Source organism: Triticum urartu, chromosome 5A (assembly GCF_056163025.1).
Source record: "Triticum urartu cultivar PI428250 chromosome 5A, HENAU_Tu73, whole genome shotgun sequence".
Lineage (NCBI taxonomy): Eukaryota > Viridiplantae > Streptophyta > Magnoliopsida > Poales > Poaceae > Triticum > Triticum urartu.
The window spans coordinates 413,946,355-413,968,446 of record NC_141877.1 but is presented as its reverse complement, the minus strand read 5'-3'; the positions used below and the strand labels follow the sequence as shown (position 1 = coordinate 413,968,446).

Genomic DNA, 22,092 nt, shown 5'->3' with positions numbered 1-22,092 from the left:
TCAATTAGTAATAGATCCATTGCAAGCTTAGGCCTTGAGTCAACCGGAGGTTCCACAAGCCATGGTTAAGGATATATTACACATTAATTTCATTAGCTCGAGCATCCGTTACTTCATTAGCTTCTTGGAACAATGGGAGTAGGTTATTTCCCTAAATTCTCGGGCTAGCTGTGCACAAACGTGAGTGAAACGTGCGAATTTCTCCAACTCCATAATATTAAAAAATTATGATACATATATATACACACATTAATAGATAATAGAAAATGTTAATCTATGTCTATAATGTTAAATTTATTAAAAAAGAAAAATATAGTCAAGAAAGAAGATCAAGCATATATCTAGATATATCTAAACTTTATATTTATTGACAATGTAATCCTTCTTGAAAAGAATATATCTTTACTTTTACTATTATTGAATATCAATTAAATATCCTAACTTAATAAGAATTTTGCGGGAATGATTACTATTTCTTGTCTTATTTTTAGATTTATAAATCTACTAACTAAGACAATAAAATTGTTCGTCCTCCCACCCAATAAAGTGTTAGGATTCATTTCAATAAAATCCTATGGAATCATAGGTTCCGCCGTTCTCACTATTTCTCCTTACTAATTGAAGGTTCTAAAATTCTATTCTGAATTAAGTTTCTCAGTTTCGTTAACACGGGAGGCTAATTTTTTCGAAATACTATCTTGGAAGCGACCCCCCATGAAAACAAATCTTAGAAGCGTTGGACCTGGCTACTTTTTTATTTTTTGAGAGAGAGGGCGTGACTACTTGAGAGCACCGCTCTCGTGTGGCTGAAGGTTGAATGGGCCCCTGGGGCGTACACACTTCACGTTGGCATACCGGGCCAGATTCCTACCAGAAAATGCAACTGGGCCAAAAAACATTTCGTTCCTTTTTTTTGCGGATAGAAAACCATGGTTCCAACATACTCCCTTCGTCCGAAAATACTTGTCATAAAAATGAATAAAAAAAGATGTATCTCGAACTAAAATATGTCTAAATACATCCATTTATATCTATTTTGATGACAAATATTTCCGGACCGAGGGAGTACAACATTTGAAGATCCTTACAATCATCTGAATGCACGCATCCCCCTAAAAGGTGAGGTGAATGCACTGGTGATACATGAAGTGGCACAACATCTGTTGTTTGGTGCTGAAAGTTGAAAAACACGGAAAAACAGGTGCCAGAACTTGTTCTAGCGTGCATATACGGTTCGATTCTCGCCTGCAACCGTATACGCTACACTGTGTAGCATCACAACATGGCACCGGACCTATTGTTAGTGACTGGATCGGCTAGAGCACCACATTTTTGGAGCCCCCCCCCCCCCCCCCCCCCTCCCACACACGCACACGCACACGCACACAATTTAACATCAATTCTCGTAAAAACGGTGGGAATGGGCCAGGTCGACCCGCCGGGTCACTGACCCGACCCGAAAAATCAAGGCCAATGGGCCATGTGGATCGGCCTCGAAACATAGCTGGGGCAGTGGAGCCGGCACCGAGTGACCCAATGGGTCAGCAGGGCCGACCCACCTCCGAGGCCTAAACTTCATTGCATGCTACGGTTGGTTCTGCCTTTGTCGGCGCCCCGCCCATCCCTGCCGCCGGCGGCGTGCCTCCCGCTCGGTCCGTTTCTGGTGCACCTGCCGCTCGTTGTCTCGCCGTCCAGCTCGCCACTGTTAGGAATAATCTTGACCGGGCAGTGTTCCTGCCTTCCTGGTCGATGCGTGAGTTAGCTAGTTACTCGGGCATGCATGTGTTTTGTTGCGGTAGAGTCGTTACTTCGTTATCATTAGTGCCCGCGCGCGTAGCTAGCTAATTCGATTGAACGTGTAACTTGCATGCATGTAGGATCTGCTGGCATGTCCTCGTTGTGCACGCGGACGCGGCCGGGCCGAACGGATCACAGCGCGTGCAGCAGGCACGTGTGAGCGCGGTCTTGCGTATGCATGCACCCGTAGCTGCAACATACTCCCTCCGTTCGAAATTACTTGTCGTAGGAATGGATGTATCTAAATATGTTTTAGTTCTAGATATATCTATTTCCGAGACAAGTAATTCTGAACGGAGGAAATATATCTGATTACCTGCGATACTAGATAACAACTAGAATTTGGGCCGACCCAAGATACCCATTGGGCCAGCAGGGCCATTGGTATTTTAAAAATGGGTCGACCCATGGCCTCATAAATTGGCCTTGAAACCATGAGGGCCAGGTCCAAGGCCAGAGCCGGGTCGGCCCGTTCCCATTCATGTAAAAACCTACTGAAATGTCACTATGACGGTTGAGTCCCACCTATCAGTCAACCGTACAAAGGGAAAATTCATATGCAAAATGGTCCATAGGGGGGTTTCGAACCAGCGTCTAGTCCTCAATGCTAACAACCAAACATAATGGCTTCTACCGAACACACATATTGGACTTAAATGGGTTGCAGTCAGTGCGGCCCATTTTCCCTATGTTAGTTTTGTTTTTCATTTTTAGAATATTGTAAAAAGATGTAAATTATAATCAAAGAAAAAATGAAGTTAGAATATTCATGTATTATAAATAATATAGATACAAATGAAATAACTTACTTAGAAATATTTTTTCATGTACTTCTAAAAAATATTCACGTATTACTTTATAAAATAGTTATACAATGAAAGTAATATTTATGAATTATAATAACGTGTGTATAATTTAAAACATTGAAAATATATTTAATATAATTTTTAGAAATTCTATATTTGAGTAAATTTTCATATAACTTACGAAATTTCCAAATTTTTTTATAAAATATTCATTTAGATTATAAGATAAATATTTATGTTGTTTTAAAAAGTGTTTATGTGTTTCAATAAATTTGGGTGTTTGCAAAAATATTTATATATTTTTTATACAGTAACGAATAAAAAAACAAGCGCCTAATAAACATTATGAATACTAATTGACATTATTTTAAAATATCATATTTTTATAATCTTAAATATTATCTTAGTTATATGAATACTTTTTAAACTAATACTTGTTTTTGTTAAATATATTACAAACATTATGTTAATAGTTTGTATTTAATATATGAGCTAATTTTTTAAAAAAATCTGAATTATATGAACCCACATATTCAAACTTTAGTTTTTTTACTGTGAATAATTTACATATTTTTATATAATTCTAAGAAAGGAAAAAAACTAACATATTGAAAATGGGCCGCGGTGAGTGTAGACCGTTTAAGTTCCATGTACGTTTTCGACTGTAAGCCTTTATGCTTGGTTATCCATTACTGACAAAGATGATGATCCTGTAGGGTGGCTCGCTTTGTCCACTTGATATGACGATGTCACCTACACGTGGGACGCAATGGTCGTAGTGACATTTCAATGGGGTTTTGTGAGATTTGGTATTAAATTAGGAGGCTTTCTGCAAAAATGTGACGCTCTAGCTGATCCAGTCACTAGCAGTGGCCCCCAGTGCCACGCTGTCATGCCACGCAAGCATCGTATACACGCTATGACAAGTACTTGCACCAGTTTCGGTATTTTTCAATGTTTCCGCACCAAAATGCACATGATGTGCAACTTCATGTACCACCAATGCATTTACCTTAAAAAAATCTGAATGCGTATATTTTATTTCCCCCTCGAATGTTTTGCTAATTTCTCAAAAAGGGAAATGGCTTAAATGTTCACCTAAGAAACCGAATGTTGCCAGGCAAAATAGAAACCTACAATATCAATAAGCTAGAAACTGTAGGTCCATTTAGAGCAAAGGACAAGTTTTGGCATTAGTTTTCCGTCTTTTTTAACTTTCGGCAACAAACTGCACATGGTGTGCAACTTCATGCACCGCCAGTGCACTGACCTCAAAAAAGTTTGAATGGGTGTGCCATTTTTTCTTAAATGTTTGCTAATTTCTCAAAAATGAAAAATGGCTTAAATGTTCGCCTAGAAAACAAATGTTGCTAGGCAATGCGAAACCTACAATATCAATAAGCTAGAAACTGTAGGACCATTTAGAGCAAAGAATAAGTTGTATCATTAAAAGAGGCACACATGAACTTTATGAATATCGTATCCATCAAGAGAACATATTAAAAATTAAAGCCCTGAGTTCTGTGGCTCCGATTAGCTTGAGGGTTAAGTTAACCTACGTTGTTGACTTTATCTACCGACATTACTAACATGGACCAAAGCCAAATCACACACGTTTCTAGCTAGCGGGCACACGAATCCACATCGCATATTTGAATTACCAATGGATATGCTTTAAAATCCAGATGCAAAGATAGAAAAAAGGAATTGTTTCCTCAATTTACTCTTGAGGAAAATTGACCAGCTTCGAAATTCAGCTCTCAATGAATTCGCCCATGGCATGCTTCACCTCCAAGTTTATACTCCCTCCAGCTTGGCTTAACTACCCCGTTTGGCTTGTAATTTTAGGGCGGAACTGGATTTTAAGGAGCGAAATAGTCCCAAATAGGCCGCAAAGTTGCATCAATAGAGATTTATTTCAGAATTTCGGTGATGTGTTTTCAGTGAGAGGGTACGTTTCCGTCGACGACGAGATGCCTACGCTGACTTCGTAAATTCTAAGATGATATGTCGGCTCAGTCTCTCGAAGGTGCTCATAGGGGTAGCCGGGTAGGGTGTGTGTACGCGTTCATAGAGATGATAGAGATGAGTGTATGCGCGTATATATGAGCACTTGTACCGTATTCAAAAAAGAAATGTCCAAAAGTTAGTAAGAAATATGTACATTATAGAATTATAAATTTCCAAAAAAGAGATAAATATTGCATACGTATGTGGATAAGCCGATAAGGCGCCGCGCGCCCCTCCAGCTCACGTTCACGCCCACGCTCCCGCCGACCCAAACCTCGTCCACCTCCTCTCACCCTGCCCCGCACGTCTCTGACCGATCCGTTATTAATTACGAGCTGATCTGCACATTACGTGGCACAGTTATTCTTCATCAGAAACGGCTCGCCTTCATTACCCGGTGCGTATTTAAAACCCGCACCCCATCCATTCGTGCCTCATTTAAAATCCGCCCCCCTCCTCCTTAAACCGACGACGACGACGAGAGGGGCCGTTTCTTCTCCTTCCTTCCTGTTGGCGATCGATCCTCGGCGTTGGGCGGATCGGCGGCGCCGGGTCCAGATCGGGCGGATGCCGCCGCGGTCGGAGCCGTGCAGCTCGTCGTCGTCGCTGGGGAACGACAGCGACGAGGGCGGCGCGCCGGTGGGGAAGGAGGAGGCGGAGGACGGGGAGGGGGAGGTGCAGAGCGCCTACAGCGGGGCCGGGCTCGACGGCCTCGCCGCATTGGAGGAGTCGCTTCCCATCAGGTGAGGAGCAGAGCCCCTTGCGTCTTTTTGTTCCGGCCTGTTAAATTTCTGGTCTCGCTCCGCGTCGCTGCGCGCGAGCTCTCGGAAGAAATAGTCATCCGTCGGCGATCTTCGCTGGACGCCGCGCCTTTGGGATTGGGGAAATAGGCACATTGGATATCTGTAAACGGGAGAGTAGGGCGACGAACTTGTTTGTGTGGACCGCCCTAGAGGATTACTACCAACTATAGTAGTAAACTGATGTATTGTCATACAACCGGCCAATGGAAGGTTCCGATTCAACAAATGAGCCAATGTGGGCTGCCACGTGTTGCAATTATTATATACTAGTGCATGTTCTTTGTTAGAACTTCTCTTAGAGTTGTGGATCATTCTATTCAGTTGCGTGATGATATGGAGTGCTCCACATTGTTTAGTTGATGGGACAGGTCTGTGCCATTTGCCCAGCCAATTGTGTGCTGATGACTGTTGCATCCCGTCGTTCTCATGTCCTGCTTTAGTAATGTTTAGTATTATTGTTGTGAGGTTGGCGAGGTGTACCTATCTTCTCATGAATAGTACTTGCACATTTTTCTGCAAACACGTTGCTTGTAGAGGAAATAGCAAGGCCATATTATTAGCTGAAAATTGTACAGTACAACTCTTGACAACACAATGCAAGTTTCATGTTGGGATCCTTCGCTGTATATGAACCCCACCAAAGAGTGCTCCATTTGATATGTTTGCTGCTATACAAAGTGTGGCTTTGTTTATCAAGGGAAACATTTTCCTACATGTTTTGCAAACAGTATGGTCCTTCTATGGTATTAATATACTCTGCTTAAGTATCTTACATTTCCTAATACTGAAGAGTAGCTTTAGTTTTTCTTGCCACCATGGTCTGCTAACTGCTAAATGCAAAAGTTCCTTTGTTTGTTGACGTAAATTTCCCTGATTCCTTCTGATCCGGAAACGCTTACTTTGGTATTGTGTCCGGTCAGTTTCGCATGCTTGCTCATAAATAATGCGCCACCAGAACGGCAATGCTTATCGCTACAGCTGTTATGTTGTTATACTTTTCTGCACTACACGCTTCATGTGTGTGTTCATTGCATCATTATGGTGTTTATCTATATGCTACCTCTGATATCCTCATCATTTTGTGGGGCAGGCGTGGCATCTCTAAATTCTATAATGGCAAGTCCAGATCTTTCACATTCCTCAAGGAAGCTATCGGGCCATCTGGTTCGGCAAAGGTCATTGCCAAGGCAGACAATGCTTACTCCAGGAAACGGAAAAATCTTCTTGCATACAGCATCATGTACGATCAGTCACAGATCACCGTGCCGGAGACCTACAAGAACGGTATCACTAAGAGGCTTGCGGGTTTAAGCAGGTTGAGGCCCTCCGATGGTATGAGCTCCAACAGCAGCAGTAGCAGCAGCCTCAGCAGCGACGAAAACGAGCCGCCTCAGCAGTTCATTTTTGTTCAGTCACCTGACAACACTGCACAATTTGCTTCTCCGACGATACCTGCACCTCGGCTTGGGTCTTGCGCGTCTAAGATATTTGCCCATGCCAATGAGGTCGTTTTCGATGGTGAATCTGCAACGTTTGCACAGCCGCTGCTCATCTGTTTGCCTGGAAAAACAACCGGAGGCTGATTAACAAGGAATTCAAGAGGCATTTCCATCTTTTCGTGTTTTTTTTTCTTGTGTTTGTTCTGGGGGCTAATATACCGCATCTCTCTTTTGCTAACCTAAGGTTGCATTGGGGTGTTTGCCTAAATAAGAGGGAGCAGATAAAAAAAAAGAGGGAGCATGTATGGTGACGGTTTTGTGTGTAAAATAGCTTGTTTGACAATGTGTAAATATAACTTGACATAATCTGCTAAAATCAAATGCAGTAAGTCAAAGGCAGAAATCACACTCCCTCCAGTTTGCAGAAAACTGATATTTTGAACATTGGTACTTGTGCAATACTCCCTCCGTTTCGAATTACTTGCCACAAAAATGGATGTATCTAGACATATTTTTAGTTCTAGATACATCCATTTCTATGATATACGAGAAGACATAGATAGGCCAAGTTCTAATTTTTGAGAAGATTTATTCCAGAAATGTAATGCTTTTGTGAACTGACATGAGTGTTATGTCGTATACTTTTGTGGGCTGGATCCGTACGTGGTCGTTACTCAGGCATGCTAAAGTTAAGGAGAATATGGCTTATGGGTGCAACCATTGGGAGACAGTAGCACGGGATACTTACTACCGGTTTGTATGGCGCTCAAATAATAGGATAGGTGTATAGTCATCTTGTCCTATTTCTGTTTTTTTGAGAAAAGCTCGCCAAGCCTTTATTGATCAACTAAAAAGTTTATAGGGATTACAATTGGGTCATGCTGGATGCCCAACCACAAATGCCTCCCAACAGGAAGTGAGATACCAAATCTAGCAAGTCTATGAGCCTCATAGTTCGACTCTCGAGGTTCAAAGAAAAAATTACACGTCGTGAATAAGGTGGAAGTTTGTAAGATCTCTTTGATGATAATGCCATGATCGCCCCCCGCTCTCTGATGGATATGGTTTATATCCGCTTATAGTCAGAAGCAATCTGAATATGATTCGTTCCCAGGTCCAGTGCCAACGCCATGCCTATTTCTGCTTATTGTGGCAATTTTTATTGTTTCAGCTTGATTCATGAAGTTGTATCAAACTAGGTACTTGATGGCTACTTTGTTTAATATGGCTCTATGCGTCGTTTTGATGTAGAGGTCGGGGGTAACCCTCCTTTAAAAAAAGCATTATGTGAGTAAATTTGGTCACTCATCGCGCTCGTTATGTGGAGGGACACAACCTCATAACAGACCTGTTCAGTACTAAGTACTATCGTCTATAGTATTTGCCAACGTGCCTTTTTTTAGAGAAAAGGCACACGCCTGACTTTATAAATAAAGCCATCAGATAGGGTTCAAAACATACAACCAAACCGAGCAAGATTAATACAGTGCAGTTACACCGCATGAAAGCCGGAATAGGCACACAGGCCAACTACCTACGCCCAAGGGGCACAGCAAACCAAAAGGAACACGGTCAACCAACATTGGCATGGTCGTTCTGGAGCAAGGAAGACGCCGTAGAATGTACTTCCGTGATCAGGTCTTCAGTTGCTCCACGATCCTGGTCCTTAGTCAACAATTTTCACTGCTGTAGGAAAGAAATCAATTTGAAAAGATAGTCAGCAGGTTTAGACGGGAATATGTTTTCAATAGTAAATTTATTCCTAGCAGTCCACAGGACCCAGGACATAGCCGGAACAGGCGTCTATTTTGACCAGCAAGAGAACTAGAGCAGGATCGAAGGCCCGAGAAAGAAGTGGGAGACCAATTAACACCCAACCAGGGTCTGGTACAACTCCACATAAGTTTAGCCCGATGGCAATTAAAGAGCACGTGACCTCTCTAGCCCCACAAAGCTTACAAAACTCAGTCCTTGCGGATCTGGTCCGCCGCGGGGAGCCTCCCACAAATGGCTTGCCACATAAAGATTTTTATCTTAAGGGGGATCTTGGCACGCCAAATATCTTTGAATTTCGAGCAAGGAGAACCTATAATGATCCTGGAATAAAGTGACTTAACCGAAAAACGACTAGAGGCCGAGTGAGGCCAGGGCACTTGGTCCGCACATTGCTGCCACTGATTCATCTCTATAGGAGAAAGAGCATGACGAAATTGTATGTCCCAGCCAGAACGAGCGAGATCCGAGATGGAAATTTCAGGAAAGGAAACAAAGGAAAAATAGTAGGAAAAGAAAGACAAAGAGGATTATCACCGCACCAGCAGTTGGTCCAAAACCGGATAGATTCGCCATTACCAACTACAAATTTAATCTAAGAACGAAAGATATACCTCACCCTGACCAAATCGCACCAGAACTGGGATCCACCAGTCGCAGAAGCAAAGATAGGGTTGCCAGAGGGAAAGTACTTTGCTTTGACAATGTCACGCCACAACATGCCATCAGGAGTGTTAAAGATCCTCCACCACCATTTGACAATGAGGCAGATATTCATGACAGAGGTATTGATGATACCCAGCCTTCCCAGTCCTTTTGGTTTACACATAATTTTTCACTTGACCAAACGGTATTTACGTTTATTATCAACCGAGTTCCAGTAGAATGCACTACGATGCTTATCAAAGCCAGCATGGGTTCCTTCAGGCAAACGATAAAATCCCATAAGAAACACGGGGAGGGGAAAGAAGTCCACATCACCCCCTGTGGTTTCAGAAACCGGCTAACCCACCCCCCCAACTCTGAAACCAGTTAACTAATCCCCTGAGATATCTAATACCAGCCAAGGCACCCCCTAATCCCAATTAAAGTGGTATCTGCCGATGGTTTTGCTTGCGTGGCTGTACAGGATGGCCACGTCGGCTTGGTAGGGTGGGTCTGAGACTTAACTGCTCCTCCGGTTTGTTTGGGCATCGTCTCCCTTATTTCCTTTCGACGAGACAGCGGCGGGGCAAGACGGGATGATCGCCGCTTGAAGGTAGCAGCGCGACGACTCCAGGAGTCCAAGTTAGGCGCTCATCTCTTTCATGCCCAGCACACACGTACTTCTCTGTGTTGACTACGCATTGAAACTTGCACACCTGCAAGGCTGCAACGACCCTTTCTGAATTTAGATGTCAGACGCCAACTATATAGTCCTCGATCAGTCCGGTGATTAGTACTAACGCACCATAGTTTCACCCGAGTAGTGTTTGCTGAGTTAATGTATGTACACCAAGATTATCTCTATGCACTTGAACAGTCTAGGTTCTGAAGATTTTAAAGGACTTTTTTCAAATTCAGAAAATATGATTTGGGTCCCTTCAGACCACTGCCATTTTACTAGTTTTGTTATTTTTCTCCATGAGTAATCTCGACCGACGTCTTAGTATTTTCTCAATGGTACTTGTGTGATCACAATTAAACAACTAGTCGGCCGTCGAGCTACAGTACACATTGAAAAAGCTACTCTGCAATCAGCAGTTTTCTTTCAGAAACCTGCTGGACTTAACAGTCCATAACCCAGGTTGATGCATGTCTGCATGTACTCTAGAAGTAATCAACTTTTGCAAAATGCCCTGTGTATTCCAGGATGCATGCATACCTTTAGCATGAGCATGACGGGGGCATCATAAATTTTGAAATACACTAAACTCATATAAACTCTGGTACGTATGTTTTAGAAATTTGTAAGTATTCAGAAGCAATAATAATTTGTGTTGCTACACTCATTTTAACAGGATGGTTTTATGCTTGACTGTACATTAAGTTAGAGGTTTGACTATTGAAACAGTTTATATCCGGAGGGCTTATGTATGTGCGATTTGTCACCGGTTTGATTGCATAGGGATTCGATCTTATATATGTGCAGAGCGCTTATATATGTGTTGTATTTTGTTGTTATTTCGCAGATATGAAACCACTCGGTTACCTATCTGTTCGGCAGGCAGAACAAGGAGAGGGACAACGAGAGGAACAATGTTCAGAAGAGAAGAGAAATTCAGAGGAATGCAGAGGAGATGCAGAGGAGATGCATGAGGTAGCTGAAGATGCACATGTATTCCATCGACCCCAGAAGTTGCCAGTTTCTAGGAAGGTTGTGAAGGGAAGTGGCTCCATAGCAGGAAAATCAAAGGTGGCTGAAGGAAAAAGAAACAAAGGGGGTGAAGATGAATCCACAAGCAGTGATAGTGATTATAAGGTTGATTTAGAAGAAGAAGAAAATAGTTCTGCCGATGACGAAGAAGCAATTGAATTCAAAAAATATGCAAGGGAACTCAAGAACAAGGTCAGGAACAAAATGCTTGGAGAAGAGGATGAGAAAGTAGTTGATGTGCCAGAGGATTTCCTTGTCCCAGAGGATTGCAAGCTTGATGATGGTGATGGTGATGTGACACCCTATTTTGACAGCGCAGACGATTTATCTTATGATGAAGCAAGTGACAGGGATGACATTGTTGGGGAACGTAGCAGAAATTCAAAATTTTCCTACGTGTCACCAAGATCTATCTATGGAGAGATTAGCAACGAGGGGAAGGAGAGTGCATCTACATACCCTTGTAGATCGCTAAGCGGAAGCGTTCAAGTGAACGGGGTTGATGGAGTCGTACTCGTCGTGATTCAAATCACCGATGACCAAGTGCCGAACGCACGGCACCTCCGTGTTCAACACACGTACAGCCCGGTGACGTCTCCCACGCCTTGATCCAGCAAGGAGAGAGGGAGAGGTTGAGGAAGACTCCATCCAGCAGCAGCACAATGGCGTGGTGATGATGGAGGAGCGTGGCAATCCTGCAGGGCTTCGCCAAGCACCACAGAAGAGGAGGGAGAGAGAGATGCAGGGCTGCACCAACGAGAGATCGAATCGCGTGTGTTCTGGGCAGCCCAATGCCTCAATATATATAGGGAAGGGGAGGGGCTGCGCCCCCTCTAGGGTTCCCACCCCTAGGGGGGGGGGGGCAGCCCTAGATGGGGAACAAGGGTGGCGGCCAAGAGGGGATGGGAGAGGGAGGCGCACCAATATGGGCCTTAAGGCCCATATCCCTTTAGGGTTTGCCCCCTTTCCACCTCTTAGGCGCCATGGGCCCTTGTGGGAGGCGCACCAGCCCACTAAGGGGCTGGTCCCTCACCACTCTTAGCCCACGCAACCTTCTGGGGTTGGTGGCCCCACTTGGTGGACCCCCGGGACCCTCCCGGTGGTCCCGGTACGTTACCGATAAACCCCGAAACTCTTCCGGTGACCAAAACAGGACTTCCCATATATAAATCTTTACCTCCGGACCATTCCGGAACTCCTCGTGATGTCCGGGATCTCATCCGGGACTCCGAACAACATTCGGTAACCACATACAAACTTCCTTTACAACCCTAGCGTCATCGAACCTTAAGTGTGTAGACCCTACGGGTTCGGGAGACATGCAGACATGACCGAGACGTTCTCCGGTCAATAACCAACAACGGGATCTGGATACCCATGTTGGCTCCCACATGTTCCACGATGATCTCATCGGATGAACCACGATGTCAAGGACTTAATCAATCCCGTATTCAATTCCCTTTGTCTATCGGTACGATACTTGCCCGAGATTCGATCGTCGGTATCCCAATACCTTGTTCAATCTCGTTACCGGCAAGTCTCTTTTACTCGTTCCGTAACACATCATCCCGTGATCAACTCCTTGATCACATTGTGCACATTATGATGATGTCCTACCGAGTGGGCCCAGAGATACCTCTCCGTCACACGGAGTGACAAATCCCAGTCTCGATTCGTGCCAACCCAACAGACACTTTCGGAGATACCCGTAGTGCACCTTTATAGTCACCCAGTTACGTTGCGATTTTTGGCACACCCAAAGCACTCCTACGGTATCCGGGAGTTGCACAATCTCATGGTCTAAGGAAATGATACTTGACATTAGAAAAGCTTTAGCATACGAACTACATGATCTTGTGCTAGGCTTAGGATTGGGTCTTGTCCATCACATCATTCTCCTAATGATGTGATCCCGTTATCAACGACATCCAATGTCCATGGTCAGGAAACCGTAACCATCTATTGATCAACGAGCTAGTCAACTAGAGGCTTACTAGGGACATGGTGTTGTCTATGTATCCACACATGTATCTGAGTTTCCTATCAATACAATTATAGCATGGATAATAAACGATTATCATGAACAAGGAAATATAATAATAATCAATTTATTATTGCCTCTAGGGCATATTTCCAACAGTCTCCCACTTGCACTAGAGTCAATAATCTAGTTCACATCGCCATGTGATTAACACTCACAGGTCACATCGCCATGTGACTAACACCCAAAGAGTTCTAGGTTTGATCATGTTGCTTGTGAGAGAGGTTTTAGTCAACGGGTCTGAACCTTTCAGATCCGTGTGTGCTTCACAAATCTCTATGTCATCTCCTAGATGCAGCTACCACGTTCTATTTGGAGCTATTCCAAATAACTGTTCTATTATACGAATCCAGTTTACTACTCAAAATAATCTGGTTTAGTGTCAAAGTTTGCATCGGCGTAACCCTTTACGACGAACTCTTTTACCACCTCCATAATCGAGAAAATTCCTTAGTCCACTAGTTACTAAGGATAACTTTGACCGCTGTCCTGTGATCCATTCATGGATCACTCTCGTAGCCCTTGACCGACTCATGGCAAGGCACACTTCAGGTGCGGTACACAGCATAGCATACTGTAGAGCCTATGTCTTAAGCATAGGGGACGACCTTCGTCCTTTCTCTCTATTCTGCCGTGGTCGAGCTTTAAGTCTTAACTTCATACCTTACAACTCAGGCAAGAACTCCTTCTTTGACTGATCCATCTTGAACAACTTCAAGATCATGTCAAGGTATGTGCTCATTTGAAAGTACCATTAAGCGTTTTGATCTATCCTTATAGATCTTGATGCTCAATGCTCAAGTAGCTTAATCCAGGTTTTCCATTGAAAACACTTTCCAAATAACCCTATATGCTTTCCAGAAATTCTACGTCATTTCTGATCAACAATGTCAACAACATATACTCATCAGAAATTCTATAGTGCTCCCACTCACTTCTTTGGAAATACAAGTTTCTCATATACTTTGTATACACCAAAATCTTTGATCATCTCATCAAAGCGTACATTCCAACTCCGAGATGCTCACTCCAGTCCTCAGAAGGATTGCTGGAGCTTTGCATCCTTATTAGCATCTTTTCAGGATTGACAAAACCTTTCGGTTGTATCACATACAACATTTCCTCAAGAAAATCGTCGAGGAAACAATGTTTTGACATCCTATCTGCAAGATTTCATAAATAATGCAGTGACTGCTAATATAATTCCAACAGACTCTTAGCATCGCTACGAGTGAGAAAATCTCACCGTAGTCAACTCCTTGAACTTGTCAGAAAACATCTTAACGACAAGTCGAGCTTTCTTAATGGTGACATTTACCATCATTGTCTGTCTTCCTTTTAAAATCCATCTACACTCAACAGCCTTACGACCATCAAGTAGTTCTTCCAAAGTCTACACTTTGTTTTCATACATGGATCCTCTCTCGGATTATATGGCCTCAAGCCATTTATCGGAATCCAGGCCCACCATCGCTTCTCCATAGCTCGTAGGTTCATTGTTGTCTAGCAACATGACTTCCAAGACAGGATTACGTACCACTCTGAAGTAGTACGCATCCTTGTCATCCCACGAGGTTTGGGAGTGACTTGATCCGAAGTCTCATGATCAATATCATAAGCTTCCACTTCAATTGGTGTAGGTGCCACAGGAACAACTCTTTGTGCCCTGCTATACACTAGTTGAAGTAATGGTTTAATAACCTCATCAAGTCTCCACCATCCTCCCACTCAATTCTTTCGAGAGAAACTTTTCCTCGAGAAAGGACCCGATTCTAGAAACAATCCTTTATTGCTTTCGGATCTGAGACGGGAGGTATACCCAACTGTTTTTGGGTTGTCCTATGAAGATGCATTTATCCGCTTTCGGTTCGAGCTTATCAGCCTGAAACTTTTTCACATAAGCGTCGCAGCCCCAAACTTTTAAGAAATGACAGCTTAGGTTTCTCTAAACCATAGTTCATACGGTGTCATCTCATCGGAATTACGTGGTGCCCCTTTTAAAGTGAATGTGGTTGTCTCTAATGCTTAACCCATAAACTATTGTGGTAATTCGATAAGAGACATCATGGTATGCATCATATCCAATAGGGTGCAGTTATGATGTTCGGACACACCATCACACTATGGTGTTCCAGGCTGTATTAGTTGTGAAACAATTTCCACAATGTCTTAATTATGTGCCAAACTCGTAATTCAGATATTCATCTCTATGATCATATCATAGATATTTTATCCTCTTGTCACGACGATCTTTCAACTTCACCCTGAAATTACTTGAACCTTTCAATAATTCAGACTCGTGATTCATCAAGTAAATATACTCAACATCTACTCTAATCATCTGTGAAGTAAGAACATAACGATATCCACTACACGCCTCAGCACTCATTGGACTGCACACATCAAAATGTATTACTTCCAACAATTTGCTTTCTAGTTCCATTTTACTGAAACCGAGGCTTTCAGTCATCTTGCCCATGTGGTATGATTTGCATGTCTCAAGTGATTCAAAATCAAGTGAGCCCAAATGGTCCATTTGCATGGAGTTTCATGCATACACACCAATAGACATGATTCGCATGTCTCAAACTTTTCAAAAACGAGTGAGCCCAAAGATCCATCAACATGGAGCTTCTTCATGCGTTTTATACCGATATGACTTACGTGGCAGTGCCACAAGTAGGTGGTACTATCATTACTATCTTTTGGCATGTACATGTGTATCACTACGATCGAGATTCAATGAACCATTCATTTTAGGTGTAAGACCATTGAAGGTATTATTCAAATAAACAGAGTAACCATTATTCTCCTTAAATGAATAACCGTATTGCGATAGACATAATCCAATCATGTCTATGCTCAACACAAACACCAATCTCGATGGTAGAAGGAGCGTACGATATTTGATTATATCAACATTGGAAACACTTCCAACACATATCATCAGCTCACCTTTAGCTAGTCTCCGTAGCTTTTATTTCGAGTTACTAACACTTAGCAACCGAACCGGTATCTAATACCCTGGTGCTACTAGGAGTACTAGTAAAGTACACATCAACACAATGTATATCCAATATACTTCTATCGACCTTGCCAGCCTTCTAATCTACCAAGTATCTAGGGTAATTCTGCTCAAGTGGCTGTTCCCCTTATTACAGAAGCACTTAGTCTCGGGTTTGGGTTTAACCTTGGGTTTCTTCACTAGAGCAGCAGCTGAATTGCCGTGTCATGAAGTATCCCTTCTTGCCCTTGCCCTTCTTGAAACTAGTGGTTTCACTAACCATCAACAATTGATGCTTCTTCTTGATTTCTACTTTCGCGGTGTCAAACATCGCGAATATCTCAAGGATTATCATACATGTCCCCGATATATTATAGTTCATCACGAAGCTCTAGCAGCTTGGTGGTAATGACTTCGGAGAAACATCACTATCTTATCTGGAAGATCAACTCCCACTTGATTCAAATGATTGTTGTACTCAGACAATCCGAGCACAAGCTCAACAATTGAGCTTTTCTCCTTAGTTTGCAGGTTAAGAAAATCGTCGGAGGTCTTATACCTCTTGACGTGGGCACGAGCCTGAAATCCAAATTTCAGCCCTCAAAACATCTCATATGTTTCGTGACGTTTCAAAAACGTCTTTGGTGCCTCAACTCTAAACCGTTTAACTGAACTATCACATAGTTATCAAAACGTGTATGTCAGATGTTCGCAACATCCACAGACAACGTTCGAGGTTCAGCACACTGAGCGGTGCATTGAGGACATAAGCCTTCTAAGAAGCAATGAGGACAATCCTCAGTTTACGGACCTAGTCCGCATAATTGCTACTATCAACTTTCAACTAATTTTTCTCTAGGAACATATCTAAACAGTAGAACTGAAACGCGAGCTACGACATAATTTGCAAAATCCTTTTGACTATGTTCAGGATAATTAAGTTCATCTTATGAACTCCCACTCAGATAGACATCCCTCTAGTCATCTAAGTGATTACATGATCCGAGTCAACTAGGCCGTGTCCGATCATCACGTGAGACGGACTAGTCATCATCGGTGAACATCTTCATGTTGATCGTATCCACCATACGACTCATGCTCAACCTTTCGGTCTTCTGTGTTCCGAGGCCATGTCTGTACATGCTAGGCTCGTCAAGTTAACCTAAGTGTTTGCATGTGTAAATCTGTCTTACACCCGTTGTATGTCAACGTCTGAATAAAACACCCGATCATCACGTGGTGTTTTGAAACAGCAAACTGTCGCAATGGTGCACAGTTAGGGGGAACACTTTCTTGAAATTTTAATGAGGGATCATCTTATTTACTACCGTCGTTCTAAGAAAATAAGATTTATAAACATGATAAACATCACATGCAATCAAATAGTGACATGATATGGCCAATATCATATTGCTCCTTTTGATCTCCATCTTCGGGGCTCCATGATCATCATCGTCACCGGCATGACACCATGATCTCCATCATCATGATCTCCATCATCGTGTCTTCATGAAGTTGTCACGTCATCTATTACTTCTACTACTACAGCTAACGTTTAGCAATAAAGTAAAGTAATTATATGACGTTTATGTTGACACGCATGTCATGAATAAATTGAGACAACTCCTATGGCTCCTGCCGGTTGTCATACTCATCGACATGCAAGTCGTGATTCCTATTACAAGAACATGATCAATCTCATACATCACATATATCATTCATCACATCCTTTGGCCATATCACATCACATAGCATACCCTGCAAAAACAAGTTAGACGTCCTCTAATTGTTGTTTGCATGTTTTACGTGGCTGCTATGGGTTTCTAGCAAGAACGTTTCTTACCTACGCAAAACCACAACGTGATATGCCAATTGCTATTTACCCTTCATAAGGACCCTTTTCATCGAATCCGATCCGACTAAAGTAGGAGAGACAGACACCCGCTAGCCACCTTATGCAACTAGTGCATGTCAGTCGGTGGAACCTGTCTCACGTAAGAGTACGTGTAAGGTCGGTCCGGGCCGCTTCATCCCACGATGCCGCCGAATCAAGATAAGACTAGTAACGGCAAGCATATTGAACAAAATCAACGCCCACAACTACTTTGTGTTCTACTCGTGCATAGAAACTACGCAATAGACCTAGCTCATGATGCCACTGTTGGGGAACGTAGCAGAAATTCAAAATTTTCCTACGTGTCACCAAGATCTATCTATGGAGAGACTAGCAACGAGGGGAAGGAGAGTGCATCTACATACCCTTGTAGATCGCTAAGCGGAAGCGTTCAAGTGAACGGGGTTGATGGAGTCGTACTCGTCGTGATTCAAATCACCGATGACCAAGTGCCGAACGCACGGCACCTCCGTGTTCAACACACGTACAGCCCGGTGACGTCTCCCACGCCTTGATCCAGCAAGGAGAGAGGGAGAGGTTGAGGAAGACTCCATCCAGCAGCAGCACAACAGCGTGGTGATGATGGAGGAGCGTGGCAATCCTGCAGGGCTTCGCCAAGCACCACAGAAGAGGAGGGAGAGAGAGATGCAGGGCTGCACCAACGAGAGATCGAATCGCGTGTGTTCTGGGCAGCCCAATGCCTCAATATATATAGGGAAGGGGAGGGGCTGCGCCCCCTCTAGGGTTCCCACCCCTAGGGGGGGGGGGGGGCGGCAGCCCTAGATGGGGAACAAGGGTGGCGGCCAAGAGGGGATGGGAGAGGGAGGCGCACCAATATGGGCCTTAAGGCCCATATCCCTTTAGGGTTTGCCCCCTTTCCACCTCTTAGGCGCCATGGGCCCTTGTGGGAGGCGCACCAGCCCACTAAGGGGCTGGTACCTCACCACTCTTAGCCCACGCAACCTTCTGGGGTTGGTGGCCCCACTTGGTGGACCCCCGGGACCCTCCCGGTGGTCCCGGTACGTTACCGATAAACCCCGAAACTCTTCCGGTGACCAAAACAGGACTTCCCATATATAAATCTTTACCTCCGGACCATTCCGGAACTCCTCGTGATGTCCGGGATCTCATCCGGGACTCCGAACAACATTCGGTAACCACATACAAACTTCCTTTACAACCCTAGCGTCATCGAACCTTAAGTGTGTAGACCCTACGGGTTCGGGAGACATGCAGACATGACCGAGACGTTCTCCGGTCAATAACCAACAGCGGGATCTGGATACCCATGTTGGCTCCCACATGTTCCACGATGATCTCATCGGATGAACCACGATGTCAAGGACTTAATCAATCCCGTATTCAATTCCCTTTGTCTATCGGTACGATACTTGCCCGAGATTCGATCGTCGGTATCCCAATACCTTGTTCAATCTCGTTACCGGCAAGTCTCTTTTACTCGTTCCGTAACACATCATCCCGTGATCAACTCCTTGATCACATTGTGCACATTATGATGATGTCCTACCGAGTGGGCCCAGAGATACCTCTCCGTCACACGGAGTGACAAATCCCAGTCTCGATTCGTGCCAACCCAACAGACACTTTCGGAGATACCCGTAGTGCACCTTTATAGTCACCCAGTTACGTTGCGATTTTTGGCACACCCAAAGCACTCCTACGGTATCCGGGAGTTGCACAATCTCATGGTCTAAGGAAATGATACTTGACATTAGAAAAGCTTTAGCATACGAACTACATGATCTTGTGCTAGGCTTAGGATTGGGTCTTGTCCATCACATCATTCTCCTAATGATGTGATCCCGTTATCAACGACATCCAATGTCCATGGTCAGGAAACCGTAACCATCTATTGATCAACGAGCTAGTCAACTAGAGGCTTACTAGGGACATGGTGTTGTCTATGTATCCACACATGTATCTGAGTTTCCTATCAATACAATTATAGCATGGATAATAAACGATTATCATGAACAAGGAAATATAATAATAATCAATTTATTATTGCCTCTAGGGCATATTTCCAACAGACATGCCTAAGAGGAAGAAGACAGAGCACAAAGTTTATGATAGCACTTCTGAAATTCCTTTATTCTCTGTTGGTATGGCCTTCCATGATAGTAGGGAGTTCAAGAATGCATTGGTCAAGTATGGACTGAAAACATATCACCACTTGTTATTTCCAAAAGATGAGAAAAGGAGAGTAAGTGCAAAATGCAGTTGGCCTGGCTGTCCTTGGAGTATTTATGGGTCCATTACTAGTAGGTCCGATTGGTTTCTAGTATGGAGGTACAATAATGAGCACACTTGCATTCCAAGAAGGGACAACAAGCTGGTCGCATGTGGTGTCGTTGCAAAGAAGTATTTTAGGCAAATTAGGGACAATCCATCATGGAAGGTAGAGCACATTCAACAAGCTGTTCTTCAGGATCTAGTAGCTGATGTGTCCATCTCCAAATGCAAACGAGCAAAGAAACTTGTTATGGAGAAGATAATTGATCTATTTGATGGTGAGTATGCTCGGGTTTATGATTATCAGCTTGAGTTGCTTAGAAGCAACCCCGGTAGCACTATCGCAGTGACATTAAATCCAGAAATTCTTAATAGTAATGTGTTTGAAAGAATGTATATGTGTTTAGATGGTTGCAAGAAAGGATTTCTTGCAGGATGTAGAAGAGTGGTGGGGCTAGATGGATGTTTTTTGAAGGGCGCATTCAAGGGGCAGTTGCTTTGTGCAATTGGCAGAGATGCAAATAACCAAATGTATCCAATAGCTTGGGCAATAGTAGAGGTTGAGAGCTATGAGTCCTGGTACTGGTTCATTGGGTTTCTTCAAAAAGATCTCCAGATAAACAACAATGGTGAAGGATGGGTTCTCATCTCTGATCAACAGAAAGTGAGCTAAATTTTGTTACTCATATTTTTGTTATTACATATATGATACATAATTAATTATCTTACTCTCCTATTGTCCTTATGGATGTGAGATTATTTGCTTATGTTAGTTTTTTCTTCCCTTATGTAGGGTCTCATCAGGGCAGTCAATGAGCTTGTGCCTCAAGCAGAGCATAGGATGTGTGCAAGACACATTTATGCTAACTGGAGAAAAGAACACAGGGACAAGTTCTTTCAGAAAATGTTCTGGGCATGTGCGAAGTCATCAGATAGAAGCCAATTCAATTACAACAGGGCTAAGCTTGCACAAAACACAGTAGAAGGAGCGAGAGACATGATGAAAACCGCGTCGGAGCATTGGTGTAGGGCCTACTTTAGGATTGGCTCTTTCTGTGACTCAGTTGAGAACAACATGTGTGAGTCATTTAATAATGCCATCATGAGATCAAGGTTCTACTCTGTAATAACGACAATGGAAATCATTAGAAAGAAGGTGACTGTGAGGATCCAACAAAACAGAGCAAAGTCTCAGAAGTGGCATGGAACCATTTGCCTAGTCACAATCATCTCAACTTCCATCTGCATCATCTTCTTATCAACCAACACCTGGGTCGAGATCTCAGCCAATGTCAAACCAATCAGGATTCCAATGGTGGTTATATGGCAATAATTGACTGCTAGTTACCTACCTACATTGAAATAAATATGAACTTGTGGTACATCATTCACTATTATGCATGCTCTGGTTCATGCTATATTATGTAAAACTGGTACTAGTAGCACTTGTTCCCTATTATGTGACACATATACTGTTTTGCGATGTGGGCATGACTTGTTCTTATGTGATTTCACTGCTGTGTTTAGAAAAATTTGTTCTTCCAAAGTAAAGCTGAAACAGTACAGATAATTGTCGTCATGTCTTGTTTATTAATTCTGCTATTGCCAATTTGCAATAATGATGGCGAATGTAAATAAGATGCTGCCAATTTGCAACCATGATAATTACAACAACAGAGTACTTCCAATTCACAAAAGCTTTCATTCATGTTAGAAGAAAATATTGCATTCAGATTACATATATTGGTGCATATGCAACAGTTTGTAGACTGAGAAGTACATTCCCTAAATAAAATGCTTTCTCTGAAGTCTCTTTTTTCAACTAGACTGGGACAACAACACCAGCAAGAGAAGATAACACTTTTTGCATGTACTGATTCTCAATCTCAACTAAACTGAATTCTCTCTTCTCATAG

General features: G+C 43.1%; 2 protein-coding genes across 2 annotated transcripts; both read left to right on the top strand.

Moving 5' to 3' along the window:
* The first annotated feature begins 5,041 nt into the window (after positions 1 to 5,041).
* Positions 5,042 to 7,316, top strand: LOC125520294 (uncharacterized). The gene is given in 3 exon segments (XM_048685184.2): positions 5,042 to 5,356; positions 6,507 to 6,899; positions 6,901 to 7,316. Coding segments are annotated over 3 exon segments (672 nt in total). The 5' UTR covers positions 5,042 to 5,180; the 3' UTR covers positions 7,004 to 7,316.
* A 3,485-nt stretch (positions 7,317 to 10,801) lies between these two features.
* Positions 10,802 to 21,820, top strand: LOC147971662 (uncharacterized). Its single transcript, XM_087524062.1, has 3 exons — positions 10,802 to 11,357; positions 19,975 to 20,840; positions 20,970 to 21,820. Exons 1-3 carry the CDS (start codon positions 10,802 to 10,804, stop codon positions 21,507 to 21,509), a joined length of 1,962 nt encoding a protein of 653 aa, XP_087380188.1. The 3' UTR covers positions 21,510 to 21,820.
* Positions 21,821 to 22,092: the final 272 nt, after the last annotated feature.